Source organism: Ursus arctos, unplaced genomic scaffold (genome assembly GCF_023065955.2).
Source record: "Ursus arctos isolate Adak ecotype North America unplaced genomic scaffold, UrsArc2.0 scaffold_21, whole genome shotgun sequence".
NCBI lineage: Eukaryota > Metazoa > Chordata > Mammalia > Carnivora > Ursidae > Ursus > Ursus arctos.
In genome coordinates this window covers 711,752-731,954 of record NW_026622886.1, presented here as the reverse complement: position 1 = coordinate 731,954, position 20,203 = coordinate 711,752, and the positions used below count along the sequence as shown (strand labels likewise).

The 20,203-nt window shown below is 58.8% G+C and overlaps 2 protein-coding genes and 1 long non-coding RNA gene across 5 annotated transcripts in view; 1 reads left to right on the top strand and 2 right to left on the bottom strand.

Moving 5' to 3' along the window:
• Positions 1 to 651: 651 nt before the first annotated feature.
• On the bottom strand, positions 652 to 6,000 carry LOC113241702 (cytochrome P450 2D15). 3 transcript variants are annotated; one of them, XM_026479505.4, is made up of 10 exons: positions 5,857 to 6,000; positions 4,770 to 5,473; positions 3,898 to 4,069; positions 3,174 to 3,326; positions 2,915 to 3,075; positions 2,315 to 2,491; positions 2,004 to 2,169; positions 1,586 to 1,773; positions 999 to 1,140; positions 652 to 900 (listed from the first exon to the last, which is right to left on the bottom strand). In XM_026479505.4, the coding sequence occupies exons 2-10, from the start codon at positions 4,956 to 4,958 to the stop codon at positions 722 to 724; spliced, it is 1,527 nt and encodes a 508-aa protein (XP_026335290.1). In that variant the 5' UTR covers positions 4,959 to 5,473; positions 5,857 to 6,000; the 3' UTR covers positions 652 to 721. The 3 variants fall into 3 exon arrangements, with proteins under 3 accessions (XP_026335290.1, XP_026335291.1, XP_044248271.1); XM_026479506.4 differs by having other exon boundaries at positions 2,004 to 2,145; XM_044392336.3 differs by lacking the exons at positions 4,770 to 5,473; positions 5,857 to 6,000 and adding an exon at positions 4,402 to 4,492.
• A 1,786-nt stretch (positions 6,001 to 7,786) lies between these two features.
• LOC130544444 (uncharacterized) lies at positions 7,787 to 10,068 on the top strand. The gene is made up of 2 exons (XR_008960731.1): positions 7,787 to 7,940; positions 9,847 to 10,068. It is a non-coding gene; the product is annotated as an uncharacterized LOC130544444 (long non-coding RNA).
• TCF20 (transcription factor 20) overlaps positions 9,999 to 20,203 on the bottom strand; it is a 109,436-nt gene continuing 99,231 nt past the window's right edge. The window contains exons 4-5 of the mRNA XM_057316282.1: positions 17,964 to 18,013; positions 9,999 to 11,261 (exon numbers count right to left, since the gene is read on the bottom strand). Coding sequence (XP_057172265.1) covers positions 11,244 to 11,261; positions 17,964 to 18,013 — 68 coding nt within the window. The 3' untranslated portion in view covers positions 9,999 to 11,243. The remainder of the gene's footprint in view (positions 11,262 to 17,963; positions 18,014 to 20,203) is intronic.

Below are 20,203 nucleotides of genomic sequence, written 5' to 3'. Positions count from 1 at the left end.
TGTTGGGTATGGGGCGGAGGGGTGTCCTCTGGCAAAAGAGGCCTGGGGGAGTGGGGCGCCTCTGACCTGAGTGTCTCTGGTCCCCAGGCTGTTCCCTAAATGCACCAGGGGGTCTGCCCAAGACCAGGCTAAGCGGGTGCTGCCCAGGTGCTCAGTCCAGAACAAGCCGATTGTGGGGGTGGGGACGGGGGAATAGCAGTCCTGCTTTTGGCCGGGGTTCCAGGCTAACAGGCTCACGGTCTTTGGGGGTGTCATAGACGAAGTGGGACAGAAGAGCTGGTGGTGCTGGTGGAGCTGCTGGCCTGTGGGGTGGGTGGGTGGCACTGGACCTGAGATGTGGGTGTCCAGGCTGAGTGGGGCCCTCCCCATCCCCACCAGGGTCCAGTTGGGAGCTCACAGCAGCCTGTTCTAGCTCTTCCTGGCATGAGCCAGGGCCTAAGTAGAGACATTGTCACTAACCCACGCCGCCAGTATTGCGTCCCTGCGGGTAACTAGGGGTAAGCTGTGTGCTTCTGGCCCTTGTATCCCCATCTCTCAAATGGGATCACATGCAAGGTAAGGATGGATGAGGCAGGGGCGGGGCCTGGCCCTGGGGAGGCTGCTGAGGCCCCATCGTGGCCAGGGGACCCTGAGGGGACTCAGAAGCCAGGATGGAGCCACCCGACTGGTTTATTGCCCATGAGGCCCCACTGAGGAGCCAGCAGGGGGCTGCTTCCTCCGTCTAGCGAGGCACGGCACAGAGCTGGTAGGGGGCCGGGGCCACCAGGAAGGAGAAGACGCCGTGGTCGCTGGGCCGGGGCTGCCCGGCAGGCACCGAGAAGCTGAAGCGCTGCAGGAGGCAGGTGAAGAAGAGGAAGAGCTCCATGCGGGCCAGGGGCTCCCCGAGGCAGACGCGTCGGCCTGTGGGGGGTCCGGGGGTGCACCGTGAGCCCGGGGGCCTGGGCCCCACCCTCCCAGGCTCCCTCAGGAGGGGTCAGTGAGTCGGGCACCCCAGGCACCTGCGGAGAAGGGCATGAAGGCCTCCTGCTTGACGAATCGGCCCTGGGCATCCAGGAAGTGCTCAGGGTAGAAACGGAAGGGCTTCTTCCAGATCTTCTCGTCCTTCAGCACTGATGATAGGTTGGTGATAATTCTTGTCCCCTGGCAGCAGATGCCCGGCATGAGTGGGGTCCGGGCTACGGGACGCCCAGACCCTTGCCGCCAACAGGGATGGGCGCACACTCTGCCTGGCACACACCCGGACTCTTTCAAGTAACCCGTTAGCCCAAGAAGCTTCTCGGCACCCGCTCTGTCCCCATGGCAGGGCTGAGCGCCTCACCATGCATGGGCGCCCACGCTACCACCCGTCCCTGTGCACAGGCTCCTGCAACACCCTGTGGCACATTTCAGTTTGTCTTCCCCAGGGGACTGAAGGGACAGGGCCGGCCCTGCCACTGCTCTCACCCCCCCCCCCCGCCCCCACCGGGATAGCCGGGGCCTGCGGAAATGCGAACTGGGGGCCCGGGCCCTCCCTGGCCTTAGCCCTGCTGGGCCTGCCAGGCTGGAGGTGGGGCTGAGCACGGGTGAGGGAGGCCCGCAGACCTACCTTGGGGATGAGGAAGCCCTGCACTTCAGTGTCCCGGGACGTCATGTGGGGCAAGCCCAGTGGGATGATGTCCCCAAAACGCTGCACCTCATGGACCACGGCCATGGTGAAGGGCATGCGGGTCTGGTCCCCCATCTCTGGTCGCTGCACCCGCCCTATCACCTCATCTATCTCCTGTTGGACGCGTCCTGGACAGACAGGCATCCCCACAGGGGCCAGAAGCCGGGGTCTGGGCTCCGACCTCTGCCTGACTCCTGTGGATGCTGTGCCCACGTGCGGGCAGCTCTAACCTCTGAGTTAAGAGGTTAAGTTAACCAAGCTCTGCTCGGAGCTTCTGGGGGGCCAAATCAAGCTCAAGGGGCCCCAACCTGCCCCTCCCCTCCCTCATCCATCCCACCCGGCCCCACGGTGGGCTCACGCTGCACATCCGGGTGCAGGATCATGAGCAGGAGGGCCCAGGTCAGCGTGGTTGAGGTGGACACCATGCCAGCAGCGAACAGGTCAGATATCACCATGCGCAGGTTCTCATCATTGAAGCTGCTCTCGGGGCTCCCCTTGGCCTGGGCCATGCTGACAGGTGAGCTCTGGGGCAGAGGGAAGGAGCCCCACATGGCCGCCCACCCCGCACCCATCAGTAATCACTGATCACTGGCTGATACGTGGGCCCCACCTTCCTGGGCCTTGATTCATGGGGCTCTCAACCCACAACCATTGTCCCTGACACCTCACCTTTGCCATCTCCTCCAGGAAGGCATCAGTCAGGTCTCGGGGTGGCTGGGTCGGGTCCCAGGTCATCCTGCATTCCTGGATTAGCTCATCTGTTAGGGCCATGAAGGCCTTCTGTGCTGAGAAGACCTTGCTGGCCAGCCCAGGGATGCGCAGGAGCACGGGGATGGAGTTCAGGAACTGTTGGGCCACAGGTGGGGGACCTTCCTGTGCTCAGGCGTTCACCTTGATCAGGTCCCCGAGGCCTCCAGGGTGTCCGCTCAGCCCCAGAGTGTCCCCACCATTGACACGGTTCCTCCCTAAGTTCGGCCTTGATCGTCTTTCCTGGCCCGGGGCCCAGGACGATGAATCTAAAACCCAGACCTCATGGTCTCTAGCGGCTTCCAGGGAAGGAGATGTGCAGTCCTTAGCCCCTCTCCTCGGCCTGCTGACCCTGGGCCCGCCCCTGCCATCTCCCTCGATTGGCATTTCCCCACCTCCAGGTTTTCCGTCTTGGAATGCCTTTTCTCCCAGGCCCCTCTGCCCAGCCCCTCCTCCGGGGGCTACTTCAGGGCGAGCGCTCCTCCCCACCCTGCAGGGCTCCTTGGCGCCTCCGGCCCGCACCTCGTGCAGGAAGCCCTGGTCCTCCTCCACTCCCGCCTGCAGTCGGTCCAGCAGCTTGAGGAAGCGCGGGTCGTCATACTCGAAGCGGCGCCCGAAGGTGAGGGAGGAGATCACGTTGCTCACCGCTTTGTCCACGAGGGCTCTGGGGCTGAAGGGGCGTCCTGAGAGGGGACGGGGCGGGTCCGGGGCTCGCCTCCATCCTCTTCCCCGGCCCCTCCCTCCATCCCTGTCCCTTGCGTCCCTCAGCCGCAACACTCACCGGCATGGTCGGCGAAGGCTTCACAGAGGCACGAGGCCTCCTCGGCCACCCACTGCTCCAGTGACTTCTTGCCCAGGCCGAGGTTGCGCAGCATGGACAAGGAGAAGCGCCGCTGCTCGCGCCACTCGCGCCCGTAGCGCGCCAGGATCACCCCTGGGGCGGGGCGGGGCCGTGGGCGGGGCTCTGGCGTGACCGCCCCTCCCCTTCACAAGGCCCCTCCCCTGCCCTGTTCACAGTCCCGGCCCCCGCCAGCCCACACCAACCTTGCCCCCCACCCCCACTGACTCGCTCCCATTTTGACACCCACTTCCCGCTGGGGACAGGTCGCTCTGCCTGCCCGCTTTGCTCGCCCGCTGGGGGCAGGTGCTGGCCCCACTCTGCTGCTCCGCCCACCTTGACTCCTTCGCAGTCAGGGAAAGTCCTGGCCCGCCCCCTGCCTCGCCCACACTGACTTCGACCTCCTCGTTCCCGCCCACCCTGACCTCCTGTCCCTGCTCCCAAGAGCCCTGGGCCCACCCGTCTTGGTCAGGCCCCACCCTCATCCTCCCGCGTCCCACCCAGGCAGTTGGCATCAACTCCTTCCTCCTCCTGCCGCCCCTCCACATTTGCTGCCTCTTCCCTGCACTGCACGTCCACGATCCTGCCCCGCGTGGGCCCGCCGGGGCTTGAGTCACTGCTGGCCCGGTCCCGACCAGACCTCGGTCTGCCCCCACCCTCCGCTTGCCTTGGGAGTGCGGCCCGAACCCCAGGTGCTCATAGATGGGCATTGGCGGACGGTCGGCTGTGTCCTCGCTGTGGCACACGAGTGCCTCGCGCACGGCGTCCAGACCGTTGAGCACGACCACGGGCGTCCAGGCCAGCTGCAGGCTGAACACGTTTCCGAAGCGGTGTCGCAGCTGCAGGCCAACGGTCGAGGGTGTTCGTCAAGCCGGGTGCCCACCAGGCTGCAGGCCTCTGTTTCACGGCGCTAGCCTTGGGGCACCCCGGGTCGTCAGCAGCGCTCTGGTGCAAGGGCGAGATCTGGCCTCTTGACCGTGGGGGTCACATTCTCTATGGGGGAGGGGCTGATGCTGCATCACCCCTCCCAGCTATGACTTTGCAAAGGTCACCAATTGTCACCGGGCCAAGTGAGGATCCCACCCCACAGGCGAAGAAACTGAAGTTCCTAGAGGTGAGCACTGAGGCCCAAGGACCCACAGCAGCAAAAGAGCCGAACCTGTCACTCTACCTGTGCCAGCCTCGGTTTCCTGATTTAAATGGGGCTCATGTCCAGACTCCTTCCCCTGTTCTCAAGACCTTTCCTCCTGCTGCTATCGGAAGGGACCCAGGTCACCTAATTAAAGTGCTGTCCAGCTGGATCTCAAATCCACTGCCAAGTCCACACTCCACTCCAGGCCTTTGCTCTCTCTGACCTTTGTTTGGAAAATCCACACTGTCCTTCCGGCCCTGCACACAGGCCCTCCTGCAGTCAGCCCTGCAAACCTGCCTCCTCCTCTCAACCCACTTCCTTGTGCTCCCTGTGGCTTCAGCCACCACCCGCTGTCTGCCGCTGGGGGGGGGGGTCCCCAGGATCTCTGCTGCCCCCCCCTTCATTACCTGGTCAAAGTAGCTGAGTGTGTTCTGGAAGTCCATCTGCAGCAGGTTGCCCAGCAGGGGCAGCGGCGTGGGGCCCGGCGGGTAGCGGGCAGCCCAGCACCCGCGTCTCTGCATCAGGTCGAGCAGGAGCAGGAAGACGGCCAAGGCTACGGCCAGCGGCCCCAGCATATCCCCGGTCAGCAGCCCCATGGCCGCCTCAGCACCCGCTGTGCTCCTCGGGCACACGGGTGGCCCTCACCACAGCAGGGACCCAGACCAGCAAGACAGGGCGCTCTCCCCACACTCGGCGAGCTCCTCCAGCCCGGCCCCGCTTTCTAAAGGGAGCTGAGACTGGCCTTTGCCCTCTGCCTGGAGTCAACATGTCGGGCGGGCTGTGTTGCCAGACGGTGCAGGGAGGGGCCGGGGAAGGTCAGGTGCAGGGAGGACCACGGGAGTCCTGTCCCTCCTGGGCCTCTCCGCGTGCTTACCCAGGGCAGGGGGGTGGGGGTAGGGGAGAGATGATGAAGCCCCCGTTCAGCCTGCCTCTGCAGCTCTGCTAACCAGGGGTCACTGGACTTGATCCTGCCACCCACCTGTCATATTGGGTAACACCCCGCAATGTGGTCACGGCCTTGTTCCCAGAACACGTCCTTGCCCTCTCATGTTACCTGCCTCTTCCCGAGTGGTTTTCGCCTCCCAAGTTGGTCACTGGCATTTGCCCAGTGCTGTAGGGAGGTCACAGGGAGCAGAGGGACCAGGTGCGGGGGGAGGGCATGGAAATGAAGTTCTCAGTGTCCCCTCACCTCACACTAGTCCACTCAACACAACAGAAACCACACGATCACCAACCGCTCACACAATCGCAGACACTACCCACATGCTCACATCCTGACACTCACAGGCGTGCATTCACACTCACAAAACCGCGCACACTCTACACGCATGCACCCTTACACACACACACACACTCAGACCCAGCCCCAAGTTCCCCAGCTCCCAGGGGCTGCCTGGGCCCAACCCCTGCCTCCCGCCTCTGGCTGCGGGCAGTGGTGCCGAAGCCCCTCCGTGGGGTCGGCCACCGGCCCAGCTTCCTCAGTTCTGGCCTGACCTTGGCCTGGTGAGTTCGCATCTGGGGGCGTGGAGGCAGCTGGGTTGCCTTCAGAGCTCCCTAGTCACCCGGACCAGCCGGTTCAACGGCCGGGACACTCTTCCCTAAGTTCGTGACATATTGGTCCCGGGACCTCCCGGCATCACCCACGTGACGCACTCCTTGCCCATTTTCCTGACTCGGAGAGACGGGGCGTGGGGGGGGGCGCTTTCCCTCGTCCACGGAGCTGCTGCTGAGCTCAGGGCGGGAGGGGGGCTGAGATAAGATGTGCCCCTGTCCTCTGAGCGGCGGCCCGCTTCCTTCTCATTTGTTCTTGAGCGTCAGCTGCTCAGGCTCGCTCCGGAAGACGAGGGGATGGAAATCAAGCGGGCCACGATTTCTTCACGCCCTCACAGGCGTCCCCCGCTGAGGCCCACTGGGAATGAATTCTCAGGCTCCCCCCGCCCCCGGGCCGGGTCCCCCCTGGCTCCAGCCCCATCCCTTCCAAGCCTGACTCTGGGGTCCTTCCGGGAAAGAGGTGAACCCCTGCACCACCCGTGCCAGGGCCTGCTGCCTCCAGGCTGGAATCGTGCCCACCAGCCCCTTCCTCTTGCTCAGCCTCCCGCGCCTCCCCTGGGGGGTGACCACCCCGTGCCAGACCTCCCGCTCCTTCTTCCATGAGAGGGGCGGGATATGAGGCTGAGTTGTTACATCCATGAGGCTGACGGGCACTCTGAGGCCAAAACCCGCTCAAATGATAAGGTCCAAGAACCCAGAGTGGGGAAGAGACATTTCCTGGGTAGGGGTCAGGCCCCCTCACCCACCCCAGGGGTGGGTGCACTCTCATTCTGGAAATAGCTGGAGTATTCTCTCCCCAGCTTATGCAGGGCCTGGAGGCATTCCCCACCCCCGGCCCGTATCCCCCAGTTCTCTCCCTCCCTCCCCAACAGTAAGAGGACCAGGATCTTCCTGGGGTGACTCCTAATATTCCTGACTCAGAGATGCCGTTCAGAGATGGCAACCCAGGGGTGCGGGGCCTCTTGGCAATGGCTCTCAACGTTTGCAATTCCTGGCTGGTTTGTGAAAGGTGCTCCCTTCCCGAATGCCCACATCCGTACTCTCCTGCCAGGCCCGGGGGCACAAGGCCGAGCTAGCTGGGGCCCAGCTGGGCCTTCCCCGCACCTTGCCTTGGCCAAGCACTTGGTGGGCTTGGACTCTGTCCCCCCCCCCCGCGCTGGAGGTGCCCTGTGCTGGGCGCTGGGCTAAGGACGGCAACCCAGTGGGAGACGACGGTGAGCCCTGCTCCAACGTGCTCATGGCCTGAGGAGGTGTGGGGAGTCAGAGTGGCCAGGCCCGGTCAGCAGCATGGGCACTGCTTTCAGGGTCACAGGGACACTGCCCCCAGGCTGGAGCAGGACGTGCTGGGAAGACTTCAGGGAGGACTTTGGCTCGCTTGAACCGCAGGCCAAGGTGACCTGGCAGCGGGACCAAAGCCCCACTGCAAGGCCTAGTGCACCGCGGGTGTGGGGCAGCGCGAGGGGGCTGTGCCGGTCGGGCTGAGGACTAGACTGTGGGAAACCGGGATCTCTGGGCTCCCGGGAGGCAGGGAGCCCACTCTTGAGGCCACTCAACAGACTAGGAGAGCGAGACCCAAGGGCACCCTGGGGCCTCTTATCTGCCTCAGCTGAATGTCCCAGCGAGCAGCACAGTGGGCAGGACGGCCCGTGTGCTGTCACCCGCTGGCCCTGGATAAACTGCCTTTCCCACACGGTCACCCTAATGGCGTCACGACAGGCAGTGGCCTCCCTGTCCTAGGGGCCTGTTGTCCAGGATGGGGTGGCCATGCGGAAACCTGCCGTCACGAGGCCTGTGGCCTTTTGCCATCATTGGGCAATGTAGCTTTGTGGTGCCCAAGCACCGAGGAGACAGAATCTCAGGTCACGTCAGGAGGTCAAAGTCCTAGAGTGGCATCGGGGGGCCATTCCAAACGCATGCTCTGAGTTACGTCTACACGGTTGGGACGTCAACTTCTCCAAGGGCCAGCACGTTACTGAGCTTTATGTAGAAACACATGGGGACCACCCCCTCCGGGTGGTGAAACTGAGGTGAGTGCCAGCGCTCCTGGGGGCCTCCCGGGTCTCGGGTGTTCACCTGCGCAGGGGAGCACCCTCTGCCAGGGAGGGACGCCCCCTCCCCCAATTCCCGCTGCTTCCTGGGGGTGGAAGGGAAAAGTGGACTCTGCCTCCGGCTAGCCGGGGCTCACCCCCCAGGGGTGTTTGAAGGGTACAGGGCTTCCGCTGGGCAGACAGAAGGTTCTGGGGACCCGCTGCACGACGACGTGAACATAACACGACTGAACTGCAGCCTTACTGGTTAAGACGGTAAATTTTACGTTCTTAACCACAACTTAAAAACATATATGTAAAAATCATCATTGCGTACCTATCAGGATGGTCAAAATCCAGAACACTGACAACACCGAAGGCCGGCGAGGCTGGGGAGCAACCTTCATACGTGGCTGGTGGGAATGCAAAATGGTACAGGCCCCGTGGAAGCCAGTTCCGTGGCTCCTTACAGAACGAGACCCTCTTACCCTTAAGATCCAGCAAGCTCCTTGGTATTGACCCAAAGGAGCTGAGAACCGAGGTCCGCACAAAAACCACACACGGACTTACAGCAGCAGATTTATTCATCACTGCCCAAACTCGGAAGCAACCACGACGTCTTTCGGCAGGTGGGTAAACGGCAGTACATCCGGACAATGGAATATTCTTCAGTACTAAAAAGAAATGAGCTACCCAGCCACAAAAAGACATGGAGGAACCTTAAACGCATTATCACTAAGTGAAGGAGGCCAATCTGAGAGGGCTGCCCACAGCAGGATTCCAACCACAGGGCATTCTGGAAAAGGCAGGACTATAGAGACAGTAAAAAGCCCAAGGGCTGGGAGGAGGAGGGAGGACGGCAGAGCACAGAGAAGGTTTAGGGCAGTGAGATGACTCTGTGTGATACTGGAACGGTGGGTACACGTCACGAGACTGTCCGAACCCACAGAATGTGCAACACCAAGAGTGAACCCTGACGTTAACTATGGGCTTCGGGGGACGACGACGTGTCAGCGCAGTAGGGTCACGGGCTGTCACAAAAGTAGCGCTCCGCTGGGATAGGCCATGTACGGGGGCAGGGGGCGTATGGGAACGTCCTGTAACTTCTGCTCAATACCACTGTGAACTTAAACTTGCTCTAAGAAAGTCTATGAGAAAAAACACATAAGCTTAAAAGCGGTGGGAGGCGACATGCACACAGGCGGAGGCTTCCTCAGAAGCCGGCAAGCCGGGCCCGGAGGGGAGTGAGGGGCACAGCCACGCCCGTCAGTGGTCACGTCAGAGGCCAGTTTGAGGGAAGACCCAGAATCATCACAAGGGCCTTGCTCAAGGATCATCAGCAAGTCAAAAGGGGACAGAAGAAAAGCAAAATGACAATCATTTGCTGTCGGGAAAATATTTTCCTCAAGATACATATTTTTCAAGTTTTGTGGTTTAGCCCCCGACACCTGAAATCTATCAATTTCGTCTGAACTGTGTTAACGGCAAGTCAAGACCAGACGGAAAGCCGCGGCTCAACAAGCTGTCATTTCTCCGCGGGCCCCACGGCCGCGCGGCGCACCCGCCCACGCCTCCATCCTGGTGAGCGAAATGAGAAATGGGCCGCACTGCTTGATGGAGCCATTAAAACCGAATTAATCTGCCATTTCTGCAGCCCCAAATTGATGAGCACACAAGAACTCATTTATAATTGCTTATTTCTACTTCACAACATTCCTTCCAGTATTTCTGTTCTCCAAAAAAGTCCATTAACATTGCATTATTTTTTTATAACCTTTAAAATTAATGTTGATTGGAAATATGTCCTCATACCAACTTAAGTAAATCTGACCATCCCCGCACACTGGCTGAGTTCCGCCCACCCAGCGGAGCGCAGAGAGGAGCCTCTGGTTTTGTTTCGTTCCAGGCCCTGCCGCGAGGTCCACGGCGGTGCGGGAGGCCGGGGCTCAGCTGGACGGTCAGATGGCGGCCTTCTCCGCAGTGGAGCAGAGCCACCTTTGGGGGCTGGAATGGGAGGAGGAAGAGACGCGTTTGCTTTATATTAAACAAAAAAGGAAACAAGGTTAAAATGAAGTTTATTATTTTTTGATTTTTTTTGTTTTTTAAATAAAACTGTTTGTGAAACAGCTATTTTATCCCCACGGCAGAGTGACCCCTGAAAGATGCACTAACCCCTTCTTAAGGCCTTAACAAGATTTTTTTTTGTACTTTTTTCTTCTTTTTTTAAAACTCAGATATTTAAAAATTATACAATTTACAAAACAAAACAAAACAATACAACATAAAGAATGTAGCATGGGGCTGCTCACCTGACAGGCCCCCTTTTCCTTTATAAAAATGAAAGCAAAAGAAAAAAGGGTTAACTGGGTGTTCCTGGTCAGCGTAACCCACACTGATCACACTCGACAGACACAGTCCCTCCCCCACGTCAATTCCTACAGCTTAGATTTCCTGTCCTGTCCTTCTGTCCTGGGGGGGGGGGGCGGGCAGGGCACAGCTGCCAGGAATGCGCCCAGAGGCGGGCCACCCCCTGACCCTGCCTGCCACGCGCACTTAGTGGGGCGCTCGAGGTTCTCACTGGCCACAGTGATCCAGGACACAGCTGTGACCTTGGGACATCTGCCAATTTCACCCCCCAAAAAGATAAAAGTTTTAAAAATAATAAATAAATAGTGTTTCTGGAAATGAAAAAATTTATTTTTGTGTTTAAACATCATTCCCCCACTCTTGAAAACACGGACCGTCCCCACATCCCCCCCACCCCCAAACCTTCCCACTTTGAGACAAATTAATGACAAAGGGTGGTTCTGGTGTGGTTTGTCTGCTCTTTCAACCCTGGGTCTGCAGCTCTCTGAACCGGTGTGAGGCAGGCTAACGATCAAAGCCACACCCCGTCCTTTATGAGACCAGCTTGTTCAATTTCACACTTAAATTTCACTGTTATTGGAACAAATTTGGAGTTCTTTAACTAGAGAATTTTAAAATAGAATCAAAAGGGATAGCGCACCTTTCATTTAAACAAAGTCTTTCCAGACTAAAAATAGATTTATATATATATATTTTTATCCCACCCTTTTCACCCCCCCTTCCCATCATCCCACCCCTCCCCCCTCCCCCCACATTGTCACTATGGAGATTGTGTCCATGGAAACAGCCATTCCAACTTCTTGGGTCTTTCTTTCCTGTGGTGTCGCGGTTTGGGTGTGATGTAAGGACTTAGGGAGGAGGTGCTGGCGGGGCGGGCGGGGCAGGGCGGGGCCGCACAGCAGGACGGTTCCTTCCATCGCGAGTGTCCACCACCTCTCATCTCCACAGTCTCACCTGCAAGACAGAACCGACACTGGGTGCTGGGAACCTCCGTGCGGCCCAGTAGCCGACAGCTACCACTCCAGGGGTCCAGCAGCTGCAGACCCCCTGCAAGTGTGCTGATGAGGCGGGAGACCAGTGTTGGAGCCACCATGTGGCCCAGACCGTGTGGCCCTGGGCCAGGAACACGGTGAAGGGCAGCAGTGACGTGGCCAGCTGTGCTGCGAATGGACTCTGTGCCCCTCGAGGCGCGGCGGGCTCCCCAGCACGCGGAAGGAACGGAGATCAGGAAAGAGCTCCCCGACCATCCTGGCGGGGGTGACCCCTGCTCGGGACCCCACCACCAGGGACGTCCCGTGGGGGTCGGCACTTCGGTGGCACGGAGCAGTGCTCGCAGAGGTGGCTGAGCACGCAGGCGGCCTGTGGAAGAACCAGCTCAGGACCCCGCCGCAGCTGCTCGCAGTGACGGGAGTGCATTCTTCACACTCAACAAAGAACACTCTTCTGCCGGCTCTGCTGGGGGGCCCGGCCCTTCTCTGAGGCTCCCCAGGCATCCCCTGCGCTGGCTCCTCGTCCAGCCTGGGTGCCGGGCTCAGAAAGACGATCCCGATGACCCGCGTGGGGCAGTGGGGTTGTACCACGGGCCTCCGCACGGTACTTCACGGGTCATTACATCTCAGAGAGACACAGCAGCTTCCAAGGATCCGTGCGGAACAATCAGAGCAGAAGCCAGGAGTGGTGGCATCCCCCGACCTGCTTCCTGCCAATCAGCGCACTCCCTTCTTCCTCAGAGCCCTTCGGGTGCCCTCCACCAACAGATAACCCTCAGGAAAACCCAGGTGGCACCATGCCTCTTCTGTTCTCACAAACTTACTAAGAGGCAAAATTGTTCAGAGGGCTGGTCTGTGTGCAGGAGCTAAGAACCTTCTATTTAAAAGCGCCCTTGCCAAAAAGAGATGCGTAACTGCTTGGCGGAAACCACGACTACACAGGAAGACCTTCTGCAGAGACAGCAGGACCATGTCCCCATGCTCAGGTGAGGCAAACCCCAGGACCTCAGCTGCCGTGCTCAGGACGCCCATGGCGAGTGTGTCTTGCCCAGTTCTGAAGGAGGCTCTGGGCCCCGTAAGTCACCCTAGCCCTCCTGGCCCATGCTCCAGTCTGCCTCCAGCCCAGGGAGTCGCCAGTTCTGCTCTCTGGTTTTCCTGACGTTACTGCTGCTTGCCAGGAGCAGGGAGAGATGCAGCTTCCTGATGCCACCCCAGGAACCAAAGGCCCTTTGTAAATGTGATGACACGGGAGGAGATAACGGGATGCCTCAAGCAACAACCAGAGGGACAAAATCTTGCTGGGGATGCGGGAACATGTGGACAGAGGACAGATGTCCAGGGGCGCCTGGGTGGCTCAGTCATTAAGCGTCTGCCTTTGGCTCAGGGCGTGATCCCAGGTGGGATCGAGCCCTGCATCGGGCTCCTGCTCAGCGGGAAGCCTGCTTCTTCCTCTCCCACTCCCTCTGCTTGTGTTCCCTCTCTTGCTGGCTGTCTCTCTGTCAAATAAATAAAATCTTAAAAAAAAAAAAAAAAAAAGAGGACAGATGTCCAGGCACACCTTGTAAGGCTCTGCTTGTGGAGGGAGGGATAGGGTAGGGTTTGCCCTCTCCCAGCCTTGGCAGTGCTGGGCCCGTACCCCTAACCAGCTAGTTGCTCAGAAGAACAGGGCCAACCTCAGAATGAAGCACGCTCGGCACCCCGGGCCCGCCTGGCTGGCTGACTCTGGGCCACAGGTGTGCCCGGTAGTCTGGGCAGCTACGGCCTTGACAGCAGCCCCCCACTGTGGCTCTGTCTTCCAGCCTTCCTAATGGGACCTGTCCCCCGGGTCTGATGTCACACACCTTGAAGGTCAGGAGACCCTAACTTCTCAGAGTTACTTATAAGAAACTGTTCCTTCAACAGGGAGCTTAGGAAAATTCGTGTGCCAGGCACTACGCTAGGAGTTTCAGAGAAGTTATCTCATGACGACACCAAGGCCTGACCCCCGTCTCAGGGAGGACAAAACCGAAGTCAAGAGACCCAAAGCCACGGGGCATCTGAGAGGTGGGACTGGGGCTCCCATCCAGCAAAGCCTTCTGCCTGGGCCCCCCGGGACTCTGCCTTCAAGCCTCAGTCATGGTGTGGGCTTGTCCGGCTGCATGGCACACGGCTGAGACGGCGTGCACCCAGGCGCGGAGCCAGAGGCCGACACGGGGCCAACACAAGGCCAGCCACAGCCAGCGAGAGCACAGCGAGGGGACAGCCACTCTGTGCCGGGGGTGTTCAGTACTCTCTTTAAAAGGCATCTCGATGTCCAGCTGCCGGTGAGGAGAGTTTCACCCAGGGCCACAGCCTTCCAGGACTCCCTCTCCTCATCACACACCCACCTTCCTTTCCCTTCAGCGGCCCCTCCATGGCCTGAACCTGGCGGGCCGTCTCCAGCCTTCTCCCGGCGCGGCAAGAAGCCACCGCCACCGCCCGCCCTGCTGGCCGGTTCCCACCTGCAGGGGTGGGGCTGCGCGCTGGGACCCTCGCCGCGCACAGGCGGGGTGGCGCACGCGTTCTTCTCTGGGGCGCACGCCCTCTCTAGCAGACCCTGCCGGCCCGCCGTGCGCACGTTCCAGGCCAGACGCGGTTCCTGTCCTCACCGAGCGCCCAGTCTAGCGGAGAGGCGCGTAAGCAAAGGAATGCTTCCGAACTGGCCCAGCAAAGCTGCGGCGTGGGAAGGAGGCAGTGAGACAGGGACTCCGGCGGGAAGGCCTCAGGAGGCAGGGACACCGAAGCCGAGACCCGGAGAGGAGAGGGAGCCTGTCACAGAAGACGGGACGCAGAATACCCAGGCCCAGGGCACGGCACGTGCCAGGGCCCGCAGGGAGGAAGCGCGGCCTCTGAGGGGCTGGCCAGACGCGCCCAGGGGCGGGAGTCAGCACGGCGAGAAGGCGGGCACCCGCCGGCCTGCCACCCCGCTTCCCCACGCTCGGGAACGGGCCAGCAGCAGCCGGCTGGGCGGATGGCTGCCCAAGGACCTTTCCTCCCTGGCCTTGCCGGCCGCTGAGGGCCAAGTGCAGGCAGGTAGGTCATACGCTGGGGGGCGGCCGGGGCTGACTCAACCTCCCAGCCCCCAGCTTCCCGCTAGACAGGGTGCTGGCAGGGTCCGGCCTGCAGCCCTGACCCCTCCCGCTCCTGCTCCCGCGGCGCCCGGCAGCCCGCCAGAGCCAGCGCCCCGGGCCTCGCGCAAGCTTCACCCCACGCCACGCTGCGCCGACACCTCGGAGACATTTCTTCGCTGCATCCTCGCAAGGCTGGCCATTGTGATTCCTCTCTTTACAGAAGAAACGGAAGCAGAAACAGTAAGCGGCCCCGCCCCTGGTCACACAGCACTTTTTGTGAGAAAAGAGGCACCAAGCAGCAGGATTCGTGTACTCACGGCCCTTCCCGGCCATGTCAGGACACCCAATGGCAGTAGCTCTCTGTCCCTAGGACGGCCCCCGAGATGAAATGTTCTCCGTCCCAGTCACTGGGGTTTCCGTACAACCTGCAGAGAGCCACTGCCCTCAGCGTGACAGCCGAACTGAGGAACCAGGACAAGGGTCCTGTCCTGTAGGGCCAGCGTACGAAGAAAATCCTTTCGGGTGGGCACGACTGCACGCAGTATGTCCATCCTTTCCCTCCAAGAGGTGAACGGTCTGACCGAACAGACGCAGACCACCCCACGCTGACGGCTCAGCCACTCCCCCACCCAGCGCCTCAGTGTGTTCAGTCCACACAGGGACCACACGCCAACACTGAGGTCTGAGCGAGGAAGCTCACTGCTCCACACGGGGCCGACGGCTGTCAGCGGGCAGGGCCCCAGGCTGGGTGGAGAGGAAGGAGATGATGAACGAAACTACCATTCCCAGCCAGAGACCTGCCCACCAGGCTCATGGCTCGGACTTCCTTTTTTCTTTTCCAAACACAGGCTGGAATTCCAGGATAAAAACAAAGGCACCGGACAACAAATGGTTCTTTCCCTAACCGAGTCATCTAGGACCCCGCCAGGAATGCTCCTCGTGGCCCTACAGCACGCGGCTCTACCCGCTGGCCAGCCAGAGGAACCGACAGGAAGAAGGCAGAGCCCAGCACAGAACAAAGGCCAAGGGAAACGTGTGCAAAACTATCCGGACCGCTATCCTGCACCAAGGGCTACTCAGGGGGAAAGGAGGGCAGGAGTCAGGGAGCCTCGGTGTGTTCCAGAAATCCAGGGGCTGCTGCTGCTGCTGCCAGTTTGCTCATTTGATTCCTGTGACCTGACCACCTGTCCTTCCCTTCCCAAGCCTTCTCCCTGGATGAGGAAGAGAGAAAAGAAAGGCACCACTGCAGAGGCCTCGTTCAACAGCCCCCTTGAGAAAGCACGACAGGCCTCTACGGCCCCATGGCCCCACACAGCAGAGCAGAGGGGGCTTCTCGGGAATTTGGTACCGGGACCCACCTAGGAAACTGAGGACTTCTCAAAGGAGGAAAACTGCCACTGTCTGAGATGAATTCTATTTTTTCCTCAAATTACTGTTAGGTATTCCAGAGAAAGGTGGAACCTGCGGTTGTCACAGGGGGGAGGCAACATGCCATCGACTCTAGCACACCTGTGCGTGGCTCTCAGGCGCCTGGAGTAAACACAGAAGCCCTTCATTTGAAGAGAAATAATCCCTTAACGAACATTTCTGAGACAACTGGTCCCCCTCCCCATCCTGTAGGAGCAAGTGCCTCAAATTACATTTTGGCTTTTCTTTTTCTTCTCTTTACGGTCTATCTTCCTCAGCCCTCGTGACTCCATGGAGGGGGGGCAGAGGGCGAGAGAGCGGGGAGCAGGGGAGGCCCACTGCCTCTGGGGACGTCAGTCCACTAATCCCGTTTCCACAGATGCGCGCCGCTGCCGCCTTGACCACGAGCCCAGACACACTCACAAAAAGCCCAACTCCATCTCTTGAGGTTTTTAAGAGTAAAATTAAATCGGATGCTAAAGTCCCCTAAATCTTTGAGGGGATTTTCCTTCCCTTTGTACTTCTGTGCAAAGGAGTCCTTCACAGTACTTGGGGGAAAAGATTTCAAAGAACAAAACTGGGGAATTTTTTGTTTTTCAAAGGAAAAGCCACCATAAGCTTTACAGATAGGGAGTAAATTAAAGAGGGTAGCCCCCTGGCTAGAAGCGTTTCTGAGCCGGGGACAGAGGGCGGGCTGCTGGCAGCGTCTGTCCCGGAAGCCCTTCCGGAGTGCCACACACAGGCCTGACTTCAGCTCAGTCACCATGAACTCCAACGGGCAATGGGACAGTTTTCAAGCCTCAAACACCTCTCCACGGACATTCCGGGGAGCTAAGCGACAGTCAGAGAAACTTTATCCACCTGGTGTCAGGAATCCACGCGTTTAGAGGCCGGTGGCGCAGCCTGGCCTGGGGCGAGCAGGAGGGCAGAGGCCGCGACACCCACTGGGACTCTGGCAGGGGTGCCGGCCCCGACTCACCTGTGCTTGCTGTACTTTCCACTCCCACGAGCACACTGCCCCCCTCACCCCCGCTCCGACTGCTCTGTGCTGAGGCTGCCTTTCGCTGTCTTGTTCTGCAAGGGGGGGAGGGGGAACGGGAGGGGAGGCTGACGCCGGCAAAGCCAAGACACAAGACAGGAGGGACGGAAGAACAGTGCGGGGGTCAGGGAGGGCAGAGGCGAGGAGAGGAATGGCACATGGAAAAGGAAAGAAAAAGCAGAGTCAGTATTGAATGACAAACAGGAGATATTCAGACAGGGCTTTCTGAGGCAAAACGTGACCATTAAAAAAGAGAAGTTTTAAAAATAAAAACATGTGAATTAACTAAAAGAAAATACTATAAGATCCTGTGGTCCATCTCTGAAAATAATTTTTAAAGAAAAGCATAAGCAAGCATCTTTCAGAAGCGCTGTGAGGGCCGACCCGCCCGGAGGACCGCTTTCGGTCCGCTGCGGCCCTAGTCGGAGCCCGTGAGCGGCCGTGACCACCAGGGGTCAGTGTGACCTCAGCCAGAGGAGCGCGCGGCCGCCGCGGGGAAGCCCAGGTGGCGCCAGATGGCTCGGCGGCCCCAGCCTCTCCTGGGCTTCCTTCTCGCCACCCTCCCCGCCCCCCACGCGTGCTAGCTCCGGGACAGCGGAGTCACCGCGGAGTCACCCCGTATCTTCCATCCTTTCCTAAAAGGGGCCACACCAAGAGACCGCCTCTTGAACTACTTGGGACGTGAGGCGGCGGCCCACCAACCGCGGCCCCGGTCACTTCTGTGAGGGAAAGCCTCAGGAAAGACTGCGGTCCCCCCCAAAGCCTTGGGGTCAATTCTTTTTTCCTTTAGTCTGGCAAATGCCTCTAATTATGTACCAAGGCCTACAACCAATCTTACCTCGCACCAACCTGTGAACTGGGGTTCCATTAAACTAAAATGGAAACCAGGAGTTTCATTGAGTTTGATCTTTGAATTTCTCTTACCGATCAGACAAACACCTTCCTCTCCCCCACGTTTCTCCCAGGCTCCCACAGTAGAGGGGGGGCCACCCTGGGGCACGGGTCTCCCTCCAGCACCGGGCCTCTCCACCGTCTCAAGGCCAGGAGCAGGAGGCAGCCTCCAATGTCTGGTCTGAAGATCGTAAGGAACCCCCCTTCCCCCAGCCCCGCTGGGGCGCACGCCCTGACTCACCTTGTGCTTGGGGCACCTCACCGAGAAGTTCTCCTCATGCAGCAAACAATCTACAAGACAGAAAGGGACAGTCAGACTGAGCCAGCGGTGCCATCCAGGACGAGTGGGGCCACACCAGCCAGGACTGAGTGTCAGAAACATCAGCGACACCCCCAAATAAACTATGGTACCGCAACATGATGGAGTATCAGTCACTTACAATTTTAATGTTTCAAAACAGTTAATGGTACGGGGAAACACTCATGACACGAAACGGCTTGAAAAACCAGGATACGTAAATGCAGAAGTATAATCCTAATTTTATCAAAATGTGTTCTCTGCATTAAAAACAAGACAAAGGAAACTTACCAAAATGTAACAGCAAGACTACAGGTGATTTTATTTTTTTATGTATTTCCACAATTATATATTATTTTTAACAGAAACAATCTCCAATAAATGTTATTTTTAGAATCCCTGATTCTAGGCTAAGCCCATTCCAACAGGCGCAAGCCCAAGCTTCCTCAAGAACACTGCGAATGTGGAGGCGCCTTTCCCCTCTGTCCGGAGCCCTGCTATCACCTTTGCTGTACAACCCACGGAGACACAGGAGAAGTTTCCGACACGAGCCACATAATCCACACTAAATGCTTCAGGGGAAAGTGAAATCCCACGAGGGGGTTACTAATCCTTGGAGGAAAATGATTCATTCCAACTTTTAACGTGCTGACAGCATCCTCGCTGACAGCAAGGACACGCATCTGCCTCCAGGTGGGTTGAGCTCCGTGGCACAAGGGTAGCGTGTGGAGCAGGGCGAGGAAATCTAATTAATGAATTCACTCTGCACACCACAGCTCCCGGAGACCGACAGCCAGGTCACTGGTGCAAGATGTGGTGGCAGAATGTTAATAAATATTGATCACACATTCTCAGAGAGCTCCCGGGCACCATGGCGGGAAGCAGCCATGGTACTTAGCCTTGTTAAATGTATGATTTAACTCAGGTTTAAACTGAGGTCCAGATTAGCAGCCTGTGGACCCACAGATTTCACATGAAATAGTAAAAAGCAAGGGAACACACAAACGAAAACTTCTGACGTCCTACTTGTATCTTAAACAAATAGAAAAAGACCCTTTCATAATTGGGCTGGGCCTGTCCCATCGCTGCCTCCCTCTGGAGCCCCCGAATACCCACGAGTGGGCAGGCAGCCTCTCGGCTCCCGGGGCAAGCCTCCGGGCACAGGAGCTCAGCAAGTCCGGCTAACCTCCGAGCCCTCCCCCTGCAAGCAAATAGCATGGCAGTAAATGAAATGTGTTAATTTAAAACCCACAAGTACATGGCGTGACCAAGGCTCCTGCTGCTCCAATCTGCCAGAGAGCTTATGAACAGCAGGAGGCAGACAACTGGAGCTCACGGGAAGCACTTTCTCCTTACCTGGGCTTGGGCAGCACTGCTTGCTGGCAGTCTCTAGTTTGGGCCAGAGAAGCAGCATAGCCCCTGTGGGGCTCGGCCACCTTTGTGCCACAGGGGTTTAGAGAAATGAGGAAGGGGGACCATATTAGCTGGAAAAGTTGCCATCGGAAAGGCAGTGGGGGCTCAATTCCCCTCCCAGCCATGGAGGAGTCACCAGCTGTGACAGACCATTAGGAAAACATGTCTGAAGTTAGGAAGCATGTTCCCTCTAAGTTAAAAAGCAGAAAAGAAATAAGACAATGTAAGCACACACTGAAGGCAACTGGAGCTAATGTCAGGTACTTCTGGAAATGGGGGTCTCCTAAACAAATCTGCTGGAGACCACGTCCACCTCTGGCAATGCCTCCCAGGCAGGAAGACTGCAGACAAATGCTCCCCTCTGTCCTCGTCACATCCACAGGCCATCAGGAACCGCAATTCACGCTCCTGGCAGGGACGAGAACCACGGCCAGAGAGCTTAGCCGCCCAAGGGCCCAGGGAACCTCTTCTTGGCTGCCTTGACCCAGCCCCTGCTGCGAGGAGAGCAAAGAGCGGTGAGAGGCTCGGTGGGGCCCCTCCTGAGGTCTCTCACCAGGCGCCCGCCCTACACGCCAGCCAGCCTCTCAATTTGTTTTCCTTAAGCCCCTGGCAATATCCCACACTGGCCAGAGGGCCTGGTCAGCACTTCCTCACAGTGAAGTCAGAGTAAATGGCGTGCTGGATCATCACACACGCTGGAAAAGACTCACAGGTTGTCTAGTCGACAAGATGGCTTCCAGACACAAACACAACGCCCCAGAAGAGGATTC